Genomic DNA, 19010 nt, shown 5'->3' on the forward strand with positions numbered 1-19010 from the left:
TACCTCACATGCCATTTTTTTTTGTAATGAGAAAACTTAAAATCTACTCTCTTCATGATTTTCAAACATATATTAACTACAGTCACCATGATATACAAAAGATCCCTTGAACTTATTCCTCCTGTGCTCTTTTTTTTAATGTCCTTTGACAAACATTTTTGTAATCCCTGGTCGCTGGTAACCATTGTTTTATTTTCTGCTTCTATGAGTTTTTTTTTTTACATTCCACATAAAAGGGAGATGATGTGGTATGTGTCCTTCTGTGCCTGGATTATTTCACTTAACAGAAGATCCTCTAAATTTACCCATGTTGTTGCAAATGACAGAATTTCCTTATTTTTTAAGGCCAGATAGTATTTCAGTATGTGTATATAACCACATTTTCTTTATCCATTCATTTGTTGGTGGACACTTAGGTTAATTCCGTATCTTGGTTGTTGTGAACAGTGCTGCATTGAACATGGGAGTGCAGACATCTCTTTGACATACTGAGTTTTTTCCTTTGGATATGTACTCAGTAGTGGGATTGCTGGTTCTATTTTTAATTTTTTGAGGAACCTCGATACTGTACCAATTTACATTCCCACCGACAGTATTCAGGGGTTCTATTTTCTCCACATCCTCATGACCACTTGTTATTTTTTATCTTTTTTATATAAGCCATTCTAACAGGTGTAAAGTAGTATCTCACTGTGGTTTTAATTTGCATTTCCCTGGTGATTAGTGAGGTTGAACATTTTTTCTTATACTCATGTGGCTGTAATTTTAAAGATAGCATTTTAATTTTTCTAACTTTTACGTATTTTTAAATATTTATTTACAGACGGGATCTCACTCTGTTGCCCAGGCTAGAGTGCAGTGGTTCTCACTGCAACCTCCAACTCCTGGCCTCAAGTGATCCTCCCACTTCAGCCTCCCAAAGGGCTGGGTTTATGGGTGTGAGTCACAGTGCCTGGCCTCAAAGATACCATTTAAGGTTACATTTACCAAAGCAGATTAAATTCCTAAAAGCACCGTTTTAAAGATTTCCGTTGTGTGACGTGAGCCGAGCCCCTACTTTTAAAAGTATTTTCTGGGCTTTAGGAAGAGCAGCCACATTTGTAAACATGATATAGTTAGTAAAAAAAATACAGATAAAAAAATGGGGGAGGACTGCAATAAAGGGCTGTGGTTACACTGCCTGATAAGTTGAGTCTGGTATAAAAGACGTGAGTGAGTAGGGCACCGGTTATGACAGTAAGGGAAGCTCTTCCCTTTGCTAACCAATCGTTTACTGTGATAGAATGGAGATGAGAAGGCAGAGCCATCTCCTCAGTCTTGGTCTTCACTTTGGAAGCATGACAAGGACATGGAGGAAGACAGAGCTTCCTCATCCTCTGGAACAATTGTTCAGGTAATGCTGGGCGTATCAGCCACGCTTAGGGGTTACGAGGGCCCGGGGGGGAGCAGGGATCTCTTTCTGCACGACTTTCTTTCCCTACACCCCCGAGACGGACTCGCTCTGTCGCCCAGACTGGAGTGCAGTGGCATGATCTCAGCTCACTGCAACCTCCGCCTCCTAGGTTCAAGCAATTCTCCTGCTTCAGCCTCCCAAGTAGCTGGGATTACAGGCACACGTCACCACGCCCAGCTGATTTTTGTATTTGTAGTAGAGACGGGGTTTCGCCATGTTGCCCGACTTTCTATGTTAGCTTTGCTTCCTCTCTTCCCTCTTTCCTTTGTTTGGTTTTCAGCAAGCACTGCCTAAACCTTTAAAATGCCCATTTGTAGCTCAGACAAGGAATAAAAATAAGGATAGTAAAGAACTATCTTGTTTAAAGGAATGCTTAGGGAGGGAACCTGCATGGCTGAATTTTTTTTTTTTGAAGCTGACAACCATTGTATATATTTATGGTATACAACATGTTTTGAAATGTGTATACGTTGGAAATGGCTGTATCAAGCTAATTAACATATGCATTACCTCACATATTTGTCATCTTTTCAGTAATTAGAACACCTAAAATCTAGTCGCTTAGCAACTTTTAAGTATACAATACATTATTATTAACTATAATTGCCATGTTATACATAGATTCTCTTGAACTTATTCCTGCTGTTCAACTGAAATTTTGTGTCCTTTGACCAACATCTCCCCAGGCCCTCTCTCAGCCCCCAACAGCCCTGGTAACCACCATCCTATTCTCTGCTTCTATGCAGTCCATATTTTTTAGATTACACATGTAAGTGAGATCATACAGTATTTATCATTCTGTGCCTGGCTTATTTCATTTAACATAATGTCTTCCGGTTCATCCATATTGTCACAAATGACAGAATCTCCTTATTTTTGAAGGCTGGCTAGTACTCTGTTGTGTATATATGCCACATGTTCTTTCTCCATTCATCAGTTGATGGACACTTCGGTTGCTTCTGTATCTTGGCTACCATGAATCTTTGAAAGCTTCTCACATTACCTTTGCATAAATGCAAAGACAGCCTTAATGAGCACCTGCTTGGTTCCATTTCTATTGTGTACTTAATAACAGGAGAGTACTTTTTTTGAGGAAAACTCCATATATGTGAAAATCCAAACTGACCAAACAGATACCTCAAAGGAGCAGCTAAAAGCTTCACTGCACTGTTTTACCAAAGCATTTAAATTAACATGCCACTCTTTTGGGAGTATTGGGTGGAGGGTCTCTCCATAATCTTTTTTTTTTTTTGTGGAACAAAGTAGTATGTAAGATAAATTAGATGCGCTAAGTCTTTTTTGCTCCTTATGACATTCTAAATATTTTCCAATCTCTCAAATGGTCTCACTTTAGAAAATCATCGTAAGGCTATGTGAAAACTACATTCTTCCTTTGCTCCCTGAAGATCTCTGCATCCTGGTGATCCATAAACCTCTCAATCCTGCCTCCTGTCCAGGGCTGACCCCTCCCCCTGCTCTCAGGCCAACTCTTTCCTTAATCATTGGCACCATTCTCTGCCTGTACCTGCCTTGTCAGTCTCTGCCTCTGGCTAGGTTCCTTCCTTCTCTACCTCAGTACTCAGGCTTCCCCTCCCTAACATGTTCTCTTCCTTGTGGCCCCACTACTTCAAACAGAGAGATAGTTCCAGAACCAGCCTGCATCTTCAGTAGCTCCACAGAAGGCTTTGGTCCCTGGGATGCCCTTTCTCCATGCCTGTCTGTAGACTTCCTTCCCATCCACAAAGACCCATCTCAACTTCCCCTGCTCCAAGAAACCTCCTGACATCGTGCAAAGGAAATTGCTGTCTCTTTCCCTGTTTTCCAATAGGATTCTGAACCTCAATTATGACTTAGCACATTTTTATGAATACACCTGATACGATTTCATGAGTGGAAAGAAGCTTATCGTTTATATCCTATACTCAGCTCAGTATGGTACTTTAATGAACTGAATTTCTGGATCCTGCTTCCCATGTCAATTACTACACTTCCTCTTTCATTTGCTACTGAAGGTCTTTCCTTGGTGTTCTACTCCCTAGGCCCCTTTTGTAACCTTGTTTCAGCCTCTGGCTATGCTTAAACTGCCATTGACTTCTGGAGTACAAATTCAATACCCTTTTATTAGTCCTAATCCTTATTGACCTCTCTGGGAGTGACCACCTCTTCCTTCTTTAACTACGGTGTTCCTTTAACTTTCTTAATTCTGTTCTTCCCTGTCCCTTCTACCTCTAGTCCCTCCTCCATCTCCTTTTCTTGCCCCTCTTTCTCTTTCGTCTGTGATGGTAGGCATTCCCCCAATGTTCTGTCCTCTTCCTTCTCCCTGTTTTCTCTTTTTTTTTTTTTTTTTTTTTTGAGACAGAGTCTCGATCTGTCGCCCAGGCTGGAGTGCAGTGGTGCGATCTTAGCTCACTGCAACCTCTGCCTCCTGGGTTGAAGCGATTCTCCTGCTTCAGCCTCCCGAGCAGCTGGGATTACAGGTGCCTGCCACCATGCCTGGCTCATTTTTTTTGTTTTTAGTAGAGACAGAGTTTTGCCATGTTGGCCAGGCTAGTCTTGAACTCCTGACCTCAGATGATCCACCTGCCTTGGCCTCCCAAAGTGCTGGGATTACAGGTGTGAGCCACTGCGCCCGGCCTCTCTGTTTTCTTTCAGGGCAATTTTATTTCCTCTGAGAGCTTGTGGTCACCTCTATGCCAGTGATTACCAAACTAAATCTCTAGTCTTGGCTTTTCTCTTAAATCTATAAATGTATTCCACATTTCTATCCTCGTGATAGACTTTTTTGGGATGGAGTTTCTCCAACTCAAACCTATTTTACCACCTTTCCTTCAAAGCTTGCTCCTCTTACTAATTTCTCAGTGTCTGCTGTTGGTGCCACTATTTTCTCAGAGATAAACTTTGGAGTTCTACTAGGTGCCTCATTTCTCTCACCTGTCACATCCTGTCAGTGGCCAATGATGTCCATTCACTGTGTACAGCCTCTCCTCCCATTATTTTTGCCATCGTCTTATTTCAAGCAATTCTTATTACTTCCCTGGACTTTTGGAGTAGCCCTCTAATTGGTTTACAGTCTCCAGTTGTTTTTCCTAATACATCTTATAAAATACTGATGACTTCTCCTAAAACCAATCATGCGAAACCTCAGCCTAAAATTCTTCATGGAGTTTGATTATCTACTGAAGAAAATGCAAACTTAGCGTGACATTCCAGATTTTCCTGGTCCCTGCCTACCTTTCTAATTTTATCTAATCTCTACCTTTAATTCTTGGTTTATACCTTTCTGATAACAGTCACTATTTTCAGTAGAAGCTGAAAAGACACTAACATTTTGTTAGGAAATGCTGAATGCCTTATATATGTCACTTAATTGCAAGCATAGGTAAGATAGGTTTTATTCCCATTTTAAAGGTGAAGTAACTGAGGTTTCAGAGAGTTCAGGTTAATTTGTCCAAGATCATACAACTTGCAAGTAGAGCAATCAAGGTTGGTTGATTATAATATCCACATGCTTTCTGCCACGTTGTGTTAATTCTTTGCGTACATGTCATTTTCCCATTGCTTAACTTTGGTTAACCTTAAAAGAAGGATTGCTGAATCAAAGTATATATCCATTTAAAATGTGACACACATTTTCAAACTGCCTTCTAGAAAGGTTATACCAGGCTAGGCGCAGTGTCTCATGCCTGTAATCCTAGCACTTTGGGAGGCTGAGGTGGGCGGACAGCTTGAGCTCAGGAGTTCAAGACCAGCCTGGGCAACATAGTGAAACCCTGTCTCTGTAAAAAATACAAAATTAGCCGGTCGTGGTGGTGCACGCCTATAGTCCCAGAGATTGAGGTGGGAGGATCACTTGAGCCTGGGAGATGAAGGTTGCAGTGAGCTAAGATTGCACCACTGCACCACAGCCTGGTGACAGAGTGAGACCCTGTCTCAAAAAAAAAAAAAAAAGTAAGAAAGAAAAAGAAAGGCTATACCAACAATATTTCTCCTAGGTATACATGGAATTGCATTTCCAGACCCTCCCCCCCAACCAACACACAAGCTGATTTTTGATATTGTCAGTCTTAGCCAAACTTAGCCAGTGGTTTAAATTAATTTATGTTCTAAGAATGTTGAATATCTCTTTAGATGCCTATTGGCTTTTGTAACTCTTCTTTTGCGACTTGCTTGTTCCTACCATTTGACTGTTTTTCTATGTAGGGGTTGATGTTTTCCTTATTATTTATAGAGTAATTAATATATTAAGAATATTGGCCGGGCATGGTGGCTCACGCCTGTAATCCCAGCACTTTGGGAGGCCGAGGCGAGTGGATCACGAGGTCAGGAGATCAAGATCATCCTGGCTAAAATGGTGAAACCCCATCTCTACTAAAAATACAAAAAATTAGCTGGGCGTGGTGGCGGGTGCCTGTAGTCCCAGCTACTCGGGAGGCTGAGGCAGGAGAAGGGCGTGAACCCAGGAGGCGGAGCTTGTGGTGAGCCGAGATCGTGCCACTGCCCTCCAGCCTGGGCGACAGAGCGAGACTCCGTCTCAAAAAAAAAATATTAACACTATGTGTAATAGTTATCCCAGTTTGTCATTTCTCTTTAACTTAGATTATGGTATCTTTTGTGGTACATATTATTTTATTTTTTTATGTAGTCAATACTAATATTATTTTCCTTTCTTGTCATGCCTCCCCACACCTAGAATTTTTATGGCATAACTTTGAGAATACAATGAGAATTTATTGTTAGGGGTAATACAAGGATTCTAGTTATATTTTTCATAACTAGAATTTATTGTTAGGAGTAATACAAGAATTCTACTTATATTTTTCATAAAATGCCTTGGTAGTTGTTCCTAAATGGAATAAATTCACCTTTTCCCCAATCTTTGAAATGTGGCCTTTATCATATAATTAATTAATTAATTATTTTGATAGAGACAGGGTCTTACCATGTTGCTCAGGCTGGTCTCAAACTCCTGAGCACAAGCAATTCTTCTGCCTTGGTCTTCCAAAGTGCTGGGATTATAGGTGTGAGACATCACACCTGGCCATGTAATTTAAATTTTCATAAGGACATACTTTTAAAGAATACTTCAACAAGACAAAGCATACTTCTGGAAAAATTTACTTAAGTACGTAATTCTCTAGATTGTTTATGTGCTCATTAAGAAGAGAAGTGTGGAGAATGCAAGTCTTTCAAATAAAGACAGTCTTGGGGAAGCTGATTTTTTTCCCTAATGAACAAACTTTTTTCTAATTGTATCTGACTTCTCCATATCTGACTTTTTTGCAAGCAGGTAGTTTGTAAAATGAGCATGCACAGAAAGAAGAATTCATGTGGCACCAGGGCAGGACCCTTTCTGGAGCTCTGATTCTTTTCTTTACAGGAAGCATATGGGAAAATAAGCACCTCTGATAATTCCATGGCACAAATCCTCACACCAGACTCACTAAACACTGAGCAAGGCCCAGAATGTTCCCTAAGGCCCAACCAAACAGAAGAGGTAAGTCCTGGTTGGTAATAAGTAAACTGCTCAGATAGCTGGACTAGCACCTAGAGATGACCAGTGTTCTGTGTCCTGCAATACCTTGTACGTCAAGCTAAGTGTTCCTTGTGAACTTTAACATATGAAGATATGTGCTGTCAAGCTGTAGAATTGGAAGACTTGTCATCAGATATTTACAAAGAAAATAGGCATGGCGTAGAGAATTAGACGCTTTTCACTCATTTACCATTTGTCAACATGAAATAGTCTTTCTGTTGATGACTACTTCTTTAATCTGTAGATAGAACTTATGGGGGCAAAGAAAGTAGAGAAGGGTTAATATTGATTAATAGCCTGTTACATAAAAGGCATTTATAGTTATCTGTTTAACCCTCAGACTGTACAAGGTAGGTTCATACCTACCATATGTTTGCAAATTAAGAAATCAAAATTCAGGGAGTAAAAATATAGTTAGTGGGCCAGGCATGGTGGCTCAAGCCTATAATCACAGCACTTTGGGAGGCCAATGCAGGTGGATCACCTGATGTCAGGAGTTTGAGACCAGCCTGACCAACAGGCTGGTGAAACCCCGTCTCTACTAAAAATACAAAAATTAGCCGGGCGTGGTGGCACATGCCTGTAATCCCAACTACTCAAGAGGCTGAGACAGGAGAATCGCTTGAACCTGGGAGGAGGAGATTTCAGTGAGCCAAGATTGCGCCACTGCACTCCAGCCTGCCTGGGCGATTGAGCAAGACTCTGTCTTTTAAAAAAAAAAAAAAATGTATATATATATATATGGCTTGTGAATGGAGGAATAAGGAATCAAACCTAGAATATTCTAATCTGGCTTCCTAATTTGGAATCTTGTACCTCAGTTGTTCTCAATAAGGCCTTACAGCAGGGTGTGGGGGATGGGTACTATTTCCCAAGTTAATTTTGGTGTTTAGCTGGACCTAAAGCTCCAAGGGTCTCATCAAATAGCTCCTATAAAAGATATTGGCATGTTTTTGCTGTTTTTATTGTTTAATTATTGCATCTCTTTTCTTCTTTTATACTGAGTTCTATTTATGTTTTTTTCTCCCAATCTTTTGTCTAGTCTTACAAAAATATCTCTTAGTTCTTAAATTGTTACTCCTTTCTCTTCTTTCTTTCCCTCCTCCCTTTCATTCTCTGTCTCTCTTAACAATATATGTCTAGGAAGGTGGACAAATGTCAGAGGTTTACACCCAGTGGCAATGCTTAGGTCTAAGGAAGTTGCTGACCTAGTCAGTATGTTTTTTTGCTGTTCAGAATTAATCTGGGTTTTGTTCTGGGGACATGGTCTCACTCTTCACCCAGGCTGGAGTGCAGTGGCCATAATCATGGCTCACTGGAGCCTCAACCTCCTGGGCTCAGGTGATCCTCCCACCTTAGCCTCCCGGATGGCTAGGACCACAGGCACACACCATCACGCCTGGCTAATTTTTGTATTTTTTCAGACACACAGTTCTGCCATGTTGCCCAGGCTGGTCTCGAACTCCTGGTCTCAAACCATCTGCCCACCGTAATGTTATTTTTGACATCTAATTAAAAATCAGATGTAGCTTCAATGGTGTTTTAGCTACAGTAGCCATTCTGCTTAATATTGTTTCTGCTGGTGTGGATAACCTCTAGGGTCTTTTCCCTGGCCATGTGGATACTAGATAATGATGACAATAAAGAGAAGGAGGAAGAAAAAGGAGGATAACAAAATACTTACTGAACATTTAATATGGGCCAGGTACTGGGATTTTACATATACTATCTCTTTTAATCATTAATGACAGCTCTATGAGATAAATATTACTGTTACCCCACTTTACAGATGGAGAAACTGAGGCTCAGAGAAGTAAGATGCCCAAGGTCATTTAGCTAGTAAGTGGCAAAGCTAGGATTCAAACCCAGATCTTTCTGACTCTGAGTTTAAAATCTGAGCTTTGAACTATTAGGCTCCAGTGACTCTCTTTTGAACTAATTTATGTATGTGTGTATTTGTATTTTCTTCTTAACTCAGAACTTTTGCTGGGGAGGAATTCTTGGAGCAGGAAAAATAGATGTTACCCTTTACTACAGGAGGAATTTGTCCACTTCTGATTATTCAGGGACTCCTTTACTGGCTCCAAGTTCCATACCTCTTGGTGACTGTCTTCCTGCCTTTTAGTCATTTCCGTCTCATTGGCACAGCACATCACTAATGAGAAGGAAAGTGGGGACTCTGCAGAAACCAGGCAGCCAATGTCATCAGCCTTCTATCAGCCTCAACAAACCTTTTGTTTCAGAGGTTAAGTGTATTGACCAAATGATAATTGCATAATTTTTAGTAAAATTCGGAGTCGTTCTTGACCCGTATTACAACCAAGGATAAATATTTAGTATGGAAAACTGTGAAAATGTGAAATCAAGCTAGGCATGACCTCAGAGTAAACCACCACCATGCCATTCTAGGGGCATGCTTTTCATTTATTCATGTGCAGTTAGGTACTGTACTTTAGGTATGCAGTTTTACATTTCATAAGCAGTGGGGGAGATATGCAGGTATTTGTAGAATTGACTGAAATAATAAGGAGAAAATGTAAAGGTTTGCTATTTTGGCATGAAATGTAGCAATAGCCAGAAAATCAACTTGCATTTTAACTGCAGTTTTTTTTACTGATTACTGATTACTTCACTGATTACTTAGATCAGTGATGTGTTGATGCAGAAGTGAAGCAATGTGATTCACCAACTGAAAAGTTAACTTGGATACTAAAAGGTTGGTGAAATTATGTCAAGAATGTGGACTTGTAGATTCCAAAGTGTAGTGAAAGCAGGAATTGCTTTTGATTCTGTTTACTAGTTGTGTGACCATACAGTGCCTGCTCATGGTAAGAGCCCAATAAAGGCTAGCTATTATTAATTTACAGTTATGCTTTAGAGAAGACATATTTATTTAATAAGAAATACTTATAGTAATACTTTTTACCCCCCCCCCAAAGTGTACAATTATAAAACATCCATTTAAATAAGTTTTGCTTTTAGAATTTGGGGCTATCATATAGAGAAGGTATTTTACAGGGATGCTACTGTGTAAAAAACCAGGGAACTCTGAATTAAAAGATCACAGAGCTGTGTGACCTTGGGTAAGTAACTTGGGTGCTTCTCAGAAGCAACATGGTAAAAAGGGAGGCATGTGGGCTGATTGAACATTCTGTGCACTTGGATTTCTTAGACTTTAAGAAGAGGTGGGTGAACTGATCTCTAGTGGGTTCCTCAGGCCGCCCTCAGCTCTTGAAGCTCTGTGGTTGGAAATATTCTTTTTGTCTTCTCTTCCCCTTTGGATTCTTTTCAGGTTCAAATAACTAGCAAATAAAACCCCGATTAGTCATGCAGCTTGCTTATTTCCTCATTAATTTGGTGAGTTCATGAGAAAGCAGAGAAACTCAATACTGTCATTAAAAAAAGTGTGTGGAGGGCTGGGTGTGGTGGCTCATGCCTGTAATCCCAGCACTTTGAGAGGCCGAGGCAAGAGGATCACCTGAGCCCAGAAGTTAGAGACCCACTTGGGCAACATGGCAAGACCCCATCTCAAAAAAAAAAAATGTGCGTGGCATATAACAGGTGCTCAAATAAAATTTTTGAATAAATAATGAAGGCAGGTGGTAAGTCTGTGATTACAGATTAATTAATATTAATAGATTGTCTTAGATTAATTAATATTAATAGATTGTTCTCTCAAGTGGCAAAAAAAGGAAAGGGAATTCCAAAATCTTTGTCTATAGCAATATCTGAAAACTAGATATAGCAATATCTGAAAACTAGAAGGGAATTAATCAGATGACTAGAAATTGATATCTGGAAGTCTGGAAGCAAAATCACACAACTGTTGCTTTTTTAAAAAAAAAATCAGGGCCAGGTGCTGTGGCTTATGCCTGTAATCCCAGCACTTTGGGAGGTCTAGGCGGGTGGATCACTTGAGGCCAGGAGTTCAAGACCAGCCTGGCCAACATGACAAAACCCTGCCTCTACTAAAAATACAAAATTAGCCAGGTATGGTGGTGTGTGCTCATAATCCCAGTTCCTTGGGAGGCCAAGACAGGAGAATCACTTGAACCTGGGAGGCGGAGGTTGCAGTGAGCCGAGATCATGCCACTGTACTCCAGCCTGGGTGACAGAGGGAGACTCTTCTCAAGAAGGAAAAAAAAATGTCAGGATTAAAAAAGAAAATTAAAACAGTTGAATCCAAGCATAGACTTGACTATATATGAAGTTCAGAAAAAGCACAACACAAGGAAAAGTTGCCTTGAGAAGGTTTTCAAGATTCTTGAAGAAAATTATAATAATAGATTAATGAAGGCAGGGAAGAAATGGCATTTTGGCAGAAAACAGCACATGTATGTGAAGATAATAGATGGTGAAAGGTAAAAAGTACAACCCAAGACACTTGTGCCAGACCAGCTTTCATAATACTCATCAGTGTGCATGAAAATGAAGAGCATTCTCATGCCTGGCACGTGTTTGTTACCACCTACCAATTTTGTTCGCTCTTTTACACTGAAAGTTCTATGTCTAAACAAAATTCCGTAAACATTGAAGAATATGCATTTGAGTTAGGGTATATATTTGCAATTGATTCCCATTCAAAGTTTGTCACTTGGCTAGAATTACATTTTATTATTAGATGCTAACACGTTAACAAAGTCTTATAGAAAACATTGTATTTTATCATAATCAATAAAATATTTTTTGAGAGCAAAACGTTTATACAGCAAAACACAAATCCTTATTCCTAAAGGAATTTCTCTAGAAGTATCGATACTACTTTTTCCATATTCTGAGGAAGGATAGGTAATACAGTGGGAGGTAAATACATCTCTCTATCCAATTATCTTTTGCCTCCAGGTTGAACATATCTAATATATAATTACTGGAATACTTTCATTTGGTATCTGGGAGAAATTTTTCCAATTAGTTGATAAACAACCCAGTTATTTCAATGTAAAAAGAACACACCACACTTTCTTTATACTATGAGCATCTAGTCCTTAACTCAATCATATTCGAGTATGCAGAAGGGGAAGGAAGGTATTTTAGGGATTCCTTCTGAGGAATAGGAAAAAAGTTTCCAGGTTACCCCACTGAAGTTCATTACTTGACTCAAGCTGTTTTTATTAGGGAAAAATTTAGATAAGTAATACCATGTATGTTTTTAAAAAGCTAAAATTTTTATATTCTAACTATTTGAGAAGATGTTAAGTTAAAATTATGTGGTATATTTTATTGTATCCCTGCTGGGATATAAAGATCGTGTTCTGTTTTGTTTTGTTTTTCTGTTGGAATAGAGTGTGCAGCAATGTAAGCATTGCTTAATCATGTGTCACGTAACGCTAAACACTGGCCAATTCCCTTAAATGTTTCGGACACACACACACCCTGTCACTCACATTCTCACCTGTCTCCTGGGGCTCACCGGGTAGTGAACTGTGAGCCTATTTGTGTCCTCTGTGCCCGGGAATACTGTACCTGCTTACTCGCAGATCGGCTGCTTGGAAACCTGTGGCACCAGGTCACGTGATTGTTGCTATGAGTGTGGAGGTGCATTTCTCTTTTCTTTCTTCCTTCTTCTGTCCTGATTTTGTTTCTTTTAACTGGGGAAATGTTGCAGGTTCCCAGGTCTTTGCAGGCCCAAGTCTGAAAACTTTGGACTCCCTGGCTTATCTTTGGATTTCTCTTAGGGCACCACACCTCCTATTGAGGCTGACACTCTGGACTCTTCTGACGCGCAAGGAGGTTTGGAGCCCAGGGTGGAGAAAACTAGGCCGGAGCCCGCAGAAGTCCTGCATGCCTGCAAGACCCAGGTGGCCGAGCTGGAGCTGTGGCTGCAACAAGCCAACGTGGCAGTTGAGCCGGAAACATTAAACTCAGACATGCAGCAGGTGCTGGAACAGCAGCTGGTAGGGTGCCAGGTAAGACTGAGAAGTCAGAGTTCATGGTTTGCCTCTCTACCAATCATCTGCCAAGATTGGGTGAATTTCTCTTAAAGCAACACTGTTTTTCTTTCTGTTATTCTGACCCTTACATTTATCTTGGCCTCAGCTTTTAGTTCTCAGGGTAATTCTTTGAAATGCTTTATGGAACTATCTTATTTGAGGGGACAGTAGTGTTCAGAATCTAGGAGTCTAAATCCAGCTCTGTCACATTAGCTGTGAACTTCAGGAAGTGAACTTCTCAGCCTCATTTTCCTTATATAGTAGGTTATCTTATAGGATTTTTGTCAGGATTAAATAAGGTATTTAAAGTAGTGTCGTAGGATTTAAATAAGGTATTTAAAGCAGTGTCATAGGATATAAAGTTATCTCATAGGATTTTTGTCAGGATTAAATAGGTATATAAAGTATATAACAAGTGCTCAGTAAATGCTATTATTTTATTCATTTTTAGTAAGTAATTAGAATATTCATTCATCATAAATGAAACCAAAAGTATTAATTTGCAAAATTGAAGATACAGCATAAAAGGGCTTTGCAACCATTTTACTAGGAATGCCCTGGGTTTTGCCTGGCAGGGGCAGGGATATAAACTTCCTTGCCGCTAGTCGCTCTGAGTAAAGCTTGCCGGCTCAGCCCGAAGGTTGGGGTTTCTAATCCCTCCAGGGAGAGGCTAGAATGATGACATTGCAACAGCATAATCGAGTGTCACAAGAGCAGGGGCACGCGAGCTGCTTGCAAAGGCCTCTCTCCCAGCTGCACTTAGGAGACCAGACTTGTCTTTATCATATGGGCTTGTCTGCCAGGATGAAGACATCCTCTTGTCTCAGAGTTCGCATATCACTAGCCCTGCCACAGGGAGCGTTTCCTGCTGTAGCCTGTTATGTTGTTGTGGGAAGCCTGCCTTTGATCCACAGTTGTGCATTCTCCCCTTCTATGTAAGCCCATAGTCTTAACAACATCCAGGAACCAGACAGACAGGCCAGCCTCCTTTTCTGTGCAGCTCGGCACCTCTGATCTCAAAAGTCAGTTCTTTTTTTTTTTTTTTCGGGGTCTCACCCTGTCACCCAAGCTGGAGTGCAGTGGAGCAATCATAGCTCATTGCAGCCTCGACTTCCTGGGCTCAGGTGATCCTCCCACCTCAGCTTCCTGGGTAGCTGGGACTACAGCCCTGCACCACCACACCCGGCTACTTTTTGTATTTTTTTGTAGAGATGAGAGGTCTCACTATATTGCCCAGGCTGGTCTCGAACTCCTGGGCTCAAGCGATCCACCCACGTCAGCCTCCCAAAGTGCTGGATTACAGGCGTGAGCTATCACGCCCAGCCCAAAAGTCAGTTCTAAAGGGATAGGTTCACTCAGATACTGGCACTGCCGCTTGGCCTGGCTGATGAGGCCCAGGGGAGCCTGTGAATGCCATAGAGTGTCATACAGCACAGAGCAATGCTATGCTAAACTCAACTCGAGGCAGTCCAGATTTTGAGTCCCACCCACTTAAGGCCATTCAGGATTGATTTGCCAACTGATTATCTACTGACTGGGTAGACCCTATGCCAACTCCTTGATTATCACCAGAATCCCATCTTCACTGCCACTTGTAGTGAGTTCAAGGATTTCCAGGCTGCTCAAGGAAAAGACATGACTACCAGGTGGCAGTTGCACCCAACAAGCTTTATTTGGGCAGCATTTTGGCAAGATTATGATCGTGAGAGACAGGGAAGCTCTTTACTGCAGGAGACCTTCCAGAGGCTAAGGCATAGACTGGGGGTCAGGCCACCACCCAGAGCGGGAGGAAGGCAAGGGAACTCCCAGGGGAGAGGAGAAACGGAGAGGGAACTTATGTGTCTAGCGATGTCTCAGCACAGTGGAGGGTCTCTGGGTCAGAGAGCGCCGAAGGGCAGCAGAGGCTTGGGATTTTTTTATAGCCCGGGGTTAGTCTTATCCGTGGCTGGCAGATGTTGGGTGCAGTTTTCAGGGGTATGCAAAGCAGACAGGCTCTGAATGGATTAAAATATGCTTATTTGGGCTGCATTTAAAGCCGTCAAATGTGTAAAAATTTGAGTCTGGTGCTGGCACTTTTTGAACTTACTGCTTCTGACCTGCTTTGAAGAAAAACCACATGGGGCCAACATACAAAGGCATCTTTGGCTCATTTATATAACATAACACAATAAAGTTATTATTGAAACATATAAAAACCTTAAAGTGGTCTGTAAAAACACAAAATTCCAGTGGAAAAATGGCCAAAGGACAGGAGCAAACAGTTCAGTGAAGATTATGGACCAGGAGTGGTGGCTCACGCCTGTAATCCCAGCACTTTGGGAGGCCAAGGCGGGTGGATTGCTTGAGGCCAGGAGTTTGAGACCAGCCTGGGCAACATAGTTACACCTTGTCTCTACAAAATAATTTTTTAAAAAATTAAAAAATAAACTAGCTGGCCATGGTGGTGTGTATCTGTAGTCCCAGCTACCTGGGAGGCTGAGGCACTAATATCTCTTAAGCCCAAGAATTCAAGGCTGCAGTGAGCTATGATTGCACCACTGCATTCCAGCCTGGGCAAGAGAGTAAGACACTGTCAAAAAAAGAGAAAGGAAAGAAGGGAGGGAGAGAGGGAGGGAGGATTATGCTTAGTAATGTAATATTTGAGAATTGTTTAATCTTGATTATTAAAGACATAAATTAAAACAGCTGTCACATTATATTAAAAAATATATATCATTCTGGAAAAATAGATACTCTAATGTCTGGTAGTTCTATCTAATTGGCTCAATGTTTTGGGAGGTCAGTTGTCAACATATAAGCTGTTCATCTTCTTTGAGTTAAAAGTACCATTACTTTTTTTTTGAGATGAAGTCTCGCTCTCACCCAGGCTGGAGTGCAGTGGCACAGTCTCGGCACACTGCAACTTCTGCCTCCTGGGTTCAAGTGATTCTCCTGCCTCAGCCTCCCAAGTAGCTGGGATTACAGGCATGCACCACAGCATCTGGCTAATTTTTGTATTTTTAGTAGAAACGGTTTCCCCATGTTGGCCAGGGTGATCTCGAACTCCTGACCTCAGGTGATCCACCTGCCTTGGCCTCCCAAAGTGCCGAGATTACAGGCATGAGCCACCGTGCCCGGCCAGTACCATTACTTTTAATTTACCTTCTGAAAATAATCCCAAATGAGAAAAATAATTATAGAAGCATTGATTACAAAAGTGAAGAACTAGAAACAAAGGGGTAACAAGAGGGAAATTGGTAAGTGAATCATGGGATATCAACTTGTAGCTGTTAAAATGAAAATCATGAAACGTGTGGAGACAGATGAAAAAGTATGTAATAGTTAAGTGGGAAAAACAGAGCATAAAATTATGCTACATTTTGTTTATAGCCACTGTACAATCTATGGGTACATATTGTTTAAACTTAGAAGAATCTATAGAGGACGTAAGTAGAGTAGTCCCACCTTTGTCTGTGGGGGTTGTGTTACAAGACCCCCAATGGATGCCTGAAACCGCGGATAGTACCAAACTCTGTGTGTATTATGTTTTTTCGATCTGACAACTGAGATGGCTACAGAGTGAGTATCCCTTATCCCCAAATGCTTGGAACTAGAAGTATTTTGCATTTGGTTTTTTGGGGGGGGGGATTTTGGAATATTTGCAAATACATAGTGAGATATCTTAGAGAGAGGACCCAAGTCTAAACACTAAATTAATTAATTAATTTCTTTATTTATATTAGAGTTAACAGGGTCTTGCTCTGTTACCCAGGCTGGAGTGCAGTAGCATGATCATGGCTCACTGCAGCCTTGACCTGATGGGCTCAGGCAATCCTCCTGCCCCAATCTCCGGAATAGCTGGGACTGCAGGCGTACACCACCATGCCTGGCTAATTTTGTTTTTTGTAGACTCAGGGTCTCACTGTGTTGCCCAGGCTGGTCTCAAACTCCTGGCCTCAAGTGATCCTCCTGCCTCGGCCTCCCGAAGTGCTGGGATTACAGGTATGAGCCACCATGCTAGGCCTCAATTTATGTTTTATCTATACCTCATATACATATCCTGAAGGTTATTTTATATAATAACTTTAATAATTTTATACGTGAAACAGAGTTCAATTGTGACCCATCACATGAGGTTGGGTGTGGAATTTTCCACTTCTGGCATGGCGCATAAAAAGTTTCAGGTTTTGGAGCATTTTGGGATTTTGGATTTTCAGATTAGGTATACTCAACCTCTACTAAGTAACTAATGAGCTGAGTGCTGGAGTGTGAATATGCTGGACAAAGGGATGATTCACATCCTGGGCGGGATGGAGCAGGATGGTGTGCAATTTTATCACGCTACTCAGGTGGTGCAAAATTTAAAATGTATGAATTATTTATTTCTGGAATTTTCCATGTAATATTTTTGAGCCCTGATTGACTGCAGGTAACTGAAACCACAGAAAGTAAAAGCATAGATAAAGGGGCCTGTTATAGCTTGCTTGGATGAAGGAGTTATAGGATAAATTATTTGCAATTTTGTTTTAAGAATAGAGTTCTTCCTTAAGGAAAATTTTTAATTCCTTAAATTCGCTCAATGAATGGAACTTGTTCTTAGTCATGCACCGAGTTTTAGTACAAATGATCATGGTGCTGGAATGTGAGTTTGTCTGTTGCTGCTGACGTGAGTGCCCAGCCAGCTGGCATGACCGAGCAGGCTGCTGAGCCCCAGGAGAGGGCAAACTTGATCTGTTGAGCAGGAATACAATGACCGAGACTTACTGGGAAACTTACTTCATCCAGCTGATATATTTTTAGATTTGTGTGAATTGGCCGGTTGTATCGATAACTAAATATTTCAGGTTCCAAATTATTTCTTCTATGGTGTTCTGAGAGTTTGGAGGCTTATTTGGCTTGAGAAAGAGAAGGAAAAGAGCAAGGGAAATAATTTTCAAACAGTTACGTGGAATTCTTTTTTAAATTCCTACTCCACGCTTGGATTGCAACATAAAAGATTAGGAAGGTAGGCGAGGCATGGTGGTTCATGCCTGTAATCCCAGCACTTTGGGAGGCCTAGGTGGGCAGATCACGAGGTCAGGAGTTTTAGACCAGCCATTTTGAGACCAGCCTGGCCAAAATGGCGAAACCCCATCTCTACTAAAAATACAAAAATTAGCTGGGCGTGGTGGCGCACTCTTGTAATCCCAGCTACTCGGGAGGCTGAGGCAGGAGAATTACTTGAACCTGGGAGGTGGAGGTTGCAGTGAGCCGAGATCACACCACTGCACTCTATCCTGGGCAACAGAGTGAGACTCCGTCTCAGAAAAAAAAAAAAAGATTAGGAAGGTAGGGGGAAAATAAGAATATCTGCACTTTTTAAGCACAGATGTATCAAGCACTGGCCAAAGTACCTGGATTTAATTCATTCACTCCTCATAATGATCTTAGGAGGTGAGTTCGGTTATTATCTTCATTTTACAGACTACTAGAGGCACACTCCTCTAAAGTAAGGTGCCTGTGTTTACACATCTACTAAGTGGTAGGACCGGGATCTGAAACCAGATAGTCTAGTTCCAAGATCTGTGTTCTTAACCACTATCCTCTGCTGGATACATTCTGCTATGTTTTGTAAGGCGACTATAGAGTCATTTACTTAAATTATTTTACAGAGTGACATGTGTAATTGGGATTGGTTTGGTTGCATCCCTACTGAAAAGTACAAGAATTCTGTGGAAGTTTTTGTTTTTCCAGGGTTTCTTCCATCCTGTGTTTCTGGGACTTCTTGTATACACTTAAGTAAAAAGAGTAAGTCTTAACTTGTTTGCAGGCACAATACTTCTTCAAGAACAACATTATGAATAATTAAATGCTTTTATTTCCTAGGCTATGCTAACGGAGATTGAGCACAAGGTTGCCTTTCTGTTAGAGACTTGCAAAGATCAGGGCCTGGGAGATAATGGAGCCACTCAACATGAGGCTGAAGCGCTTTCCCTGAAACTGAAAACAGTGAAGTGCAATTTAGAAAAAGTCCAGATGATGCTTCAGGAGAAGCACAGTGAAGATCAGGTAAAAAATGACTATCTATGGACATTCATCTTGATACACATATGTGGCAGACCTGCCAGAAGAGAAC

General features: G+C 41.1%; 1 protein-coding gene across 31 annotated transcripts in view; it reads left to right on the forward strand.

Annotated features, from left to right (window-relative positions):
* SYNE2 (spectrin repeat containing nuclear envelope protein 2) overlaps positions 1–19010 on the forward strand; it is a 370575-nt gene that overhangs the window by 245412 nt on the left and 106153 nt on the right. For 29 of the 31 annotated variants that reach the window (XM_016926198.4, XM_009427921.5, XM_016926202.4 and 26 more), the window contains 4 exons: positions 1283–1393; positions 6831–6947; positions 12662–12892; positions 18761–18943. In XM_016926198.4, the coding sequence (XP_016781687.4) occupies positions 1283–1393; positions 6831–6947; positions 12662–12892; positions 18761–18943 (642 nt within the window). The remainder of the gene's footprint in view (positions 1–1282; positions 1394–6830; positions 6948–12661; positions 12893–18760; positions 18944–19010) is intronic. The other 2 variants (XM_016926209.4, XM_016926208.4) reach the window with 2 other exon arrangements.

The sequence above is a fragment of the Pan troglodytes genome, chromosome 15 (assembly GCF_028858775.2).
Source record: "Pan troglodytes isolate AG18354 chromosome 15, NHGRI_mPanTro3-v2.0_pri, whole genome shotgun sequence".
NCBI classification, from domain to species: Eukaryota; Metazoa; Chordata; class Mammalia; order Primates; family Hominidae; genus Pan; species Pan troglodytes.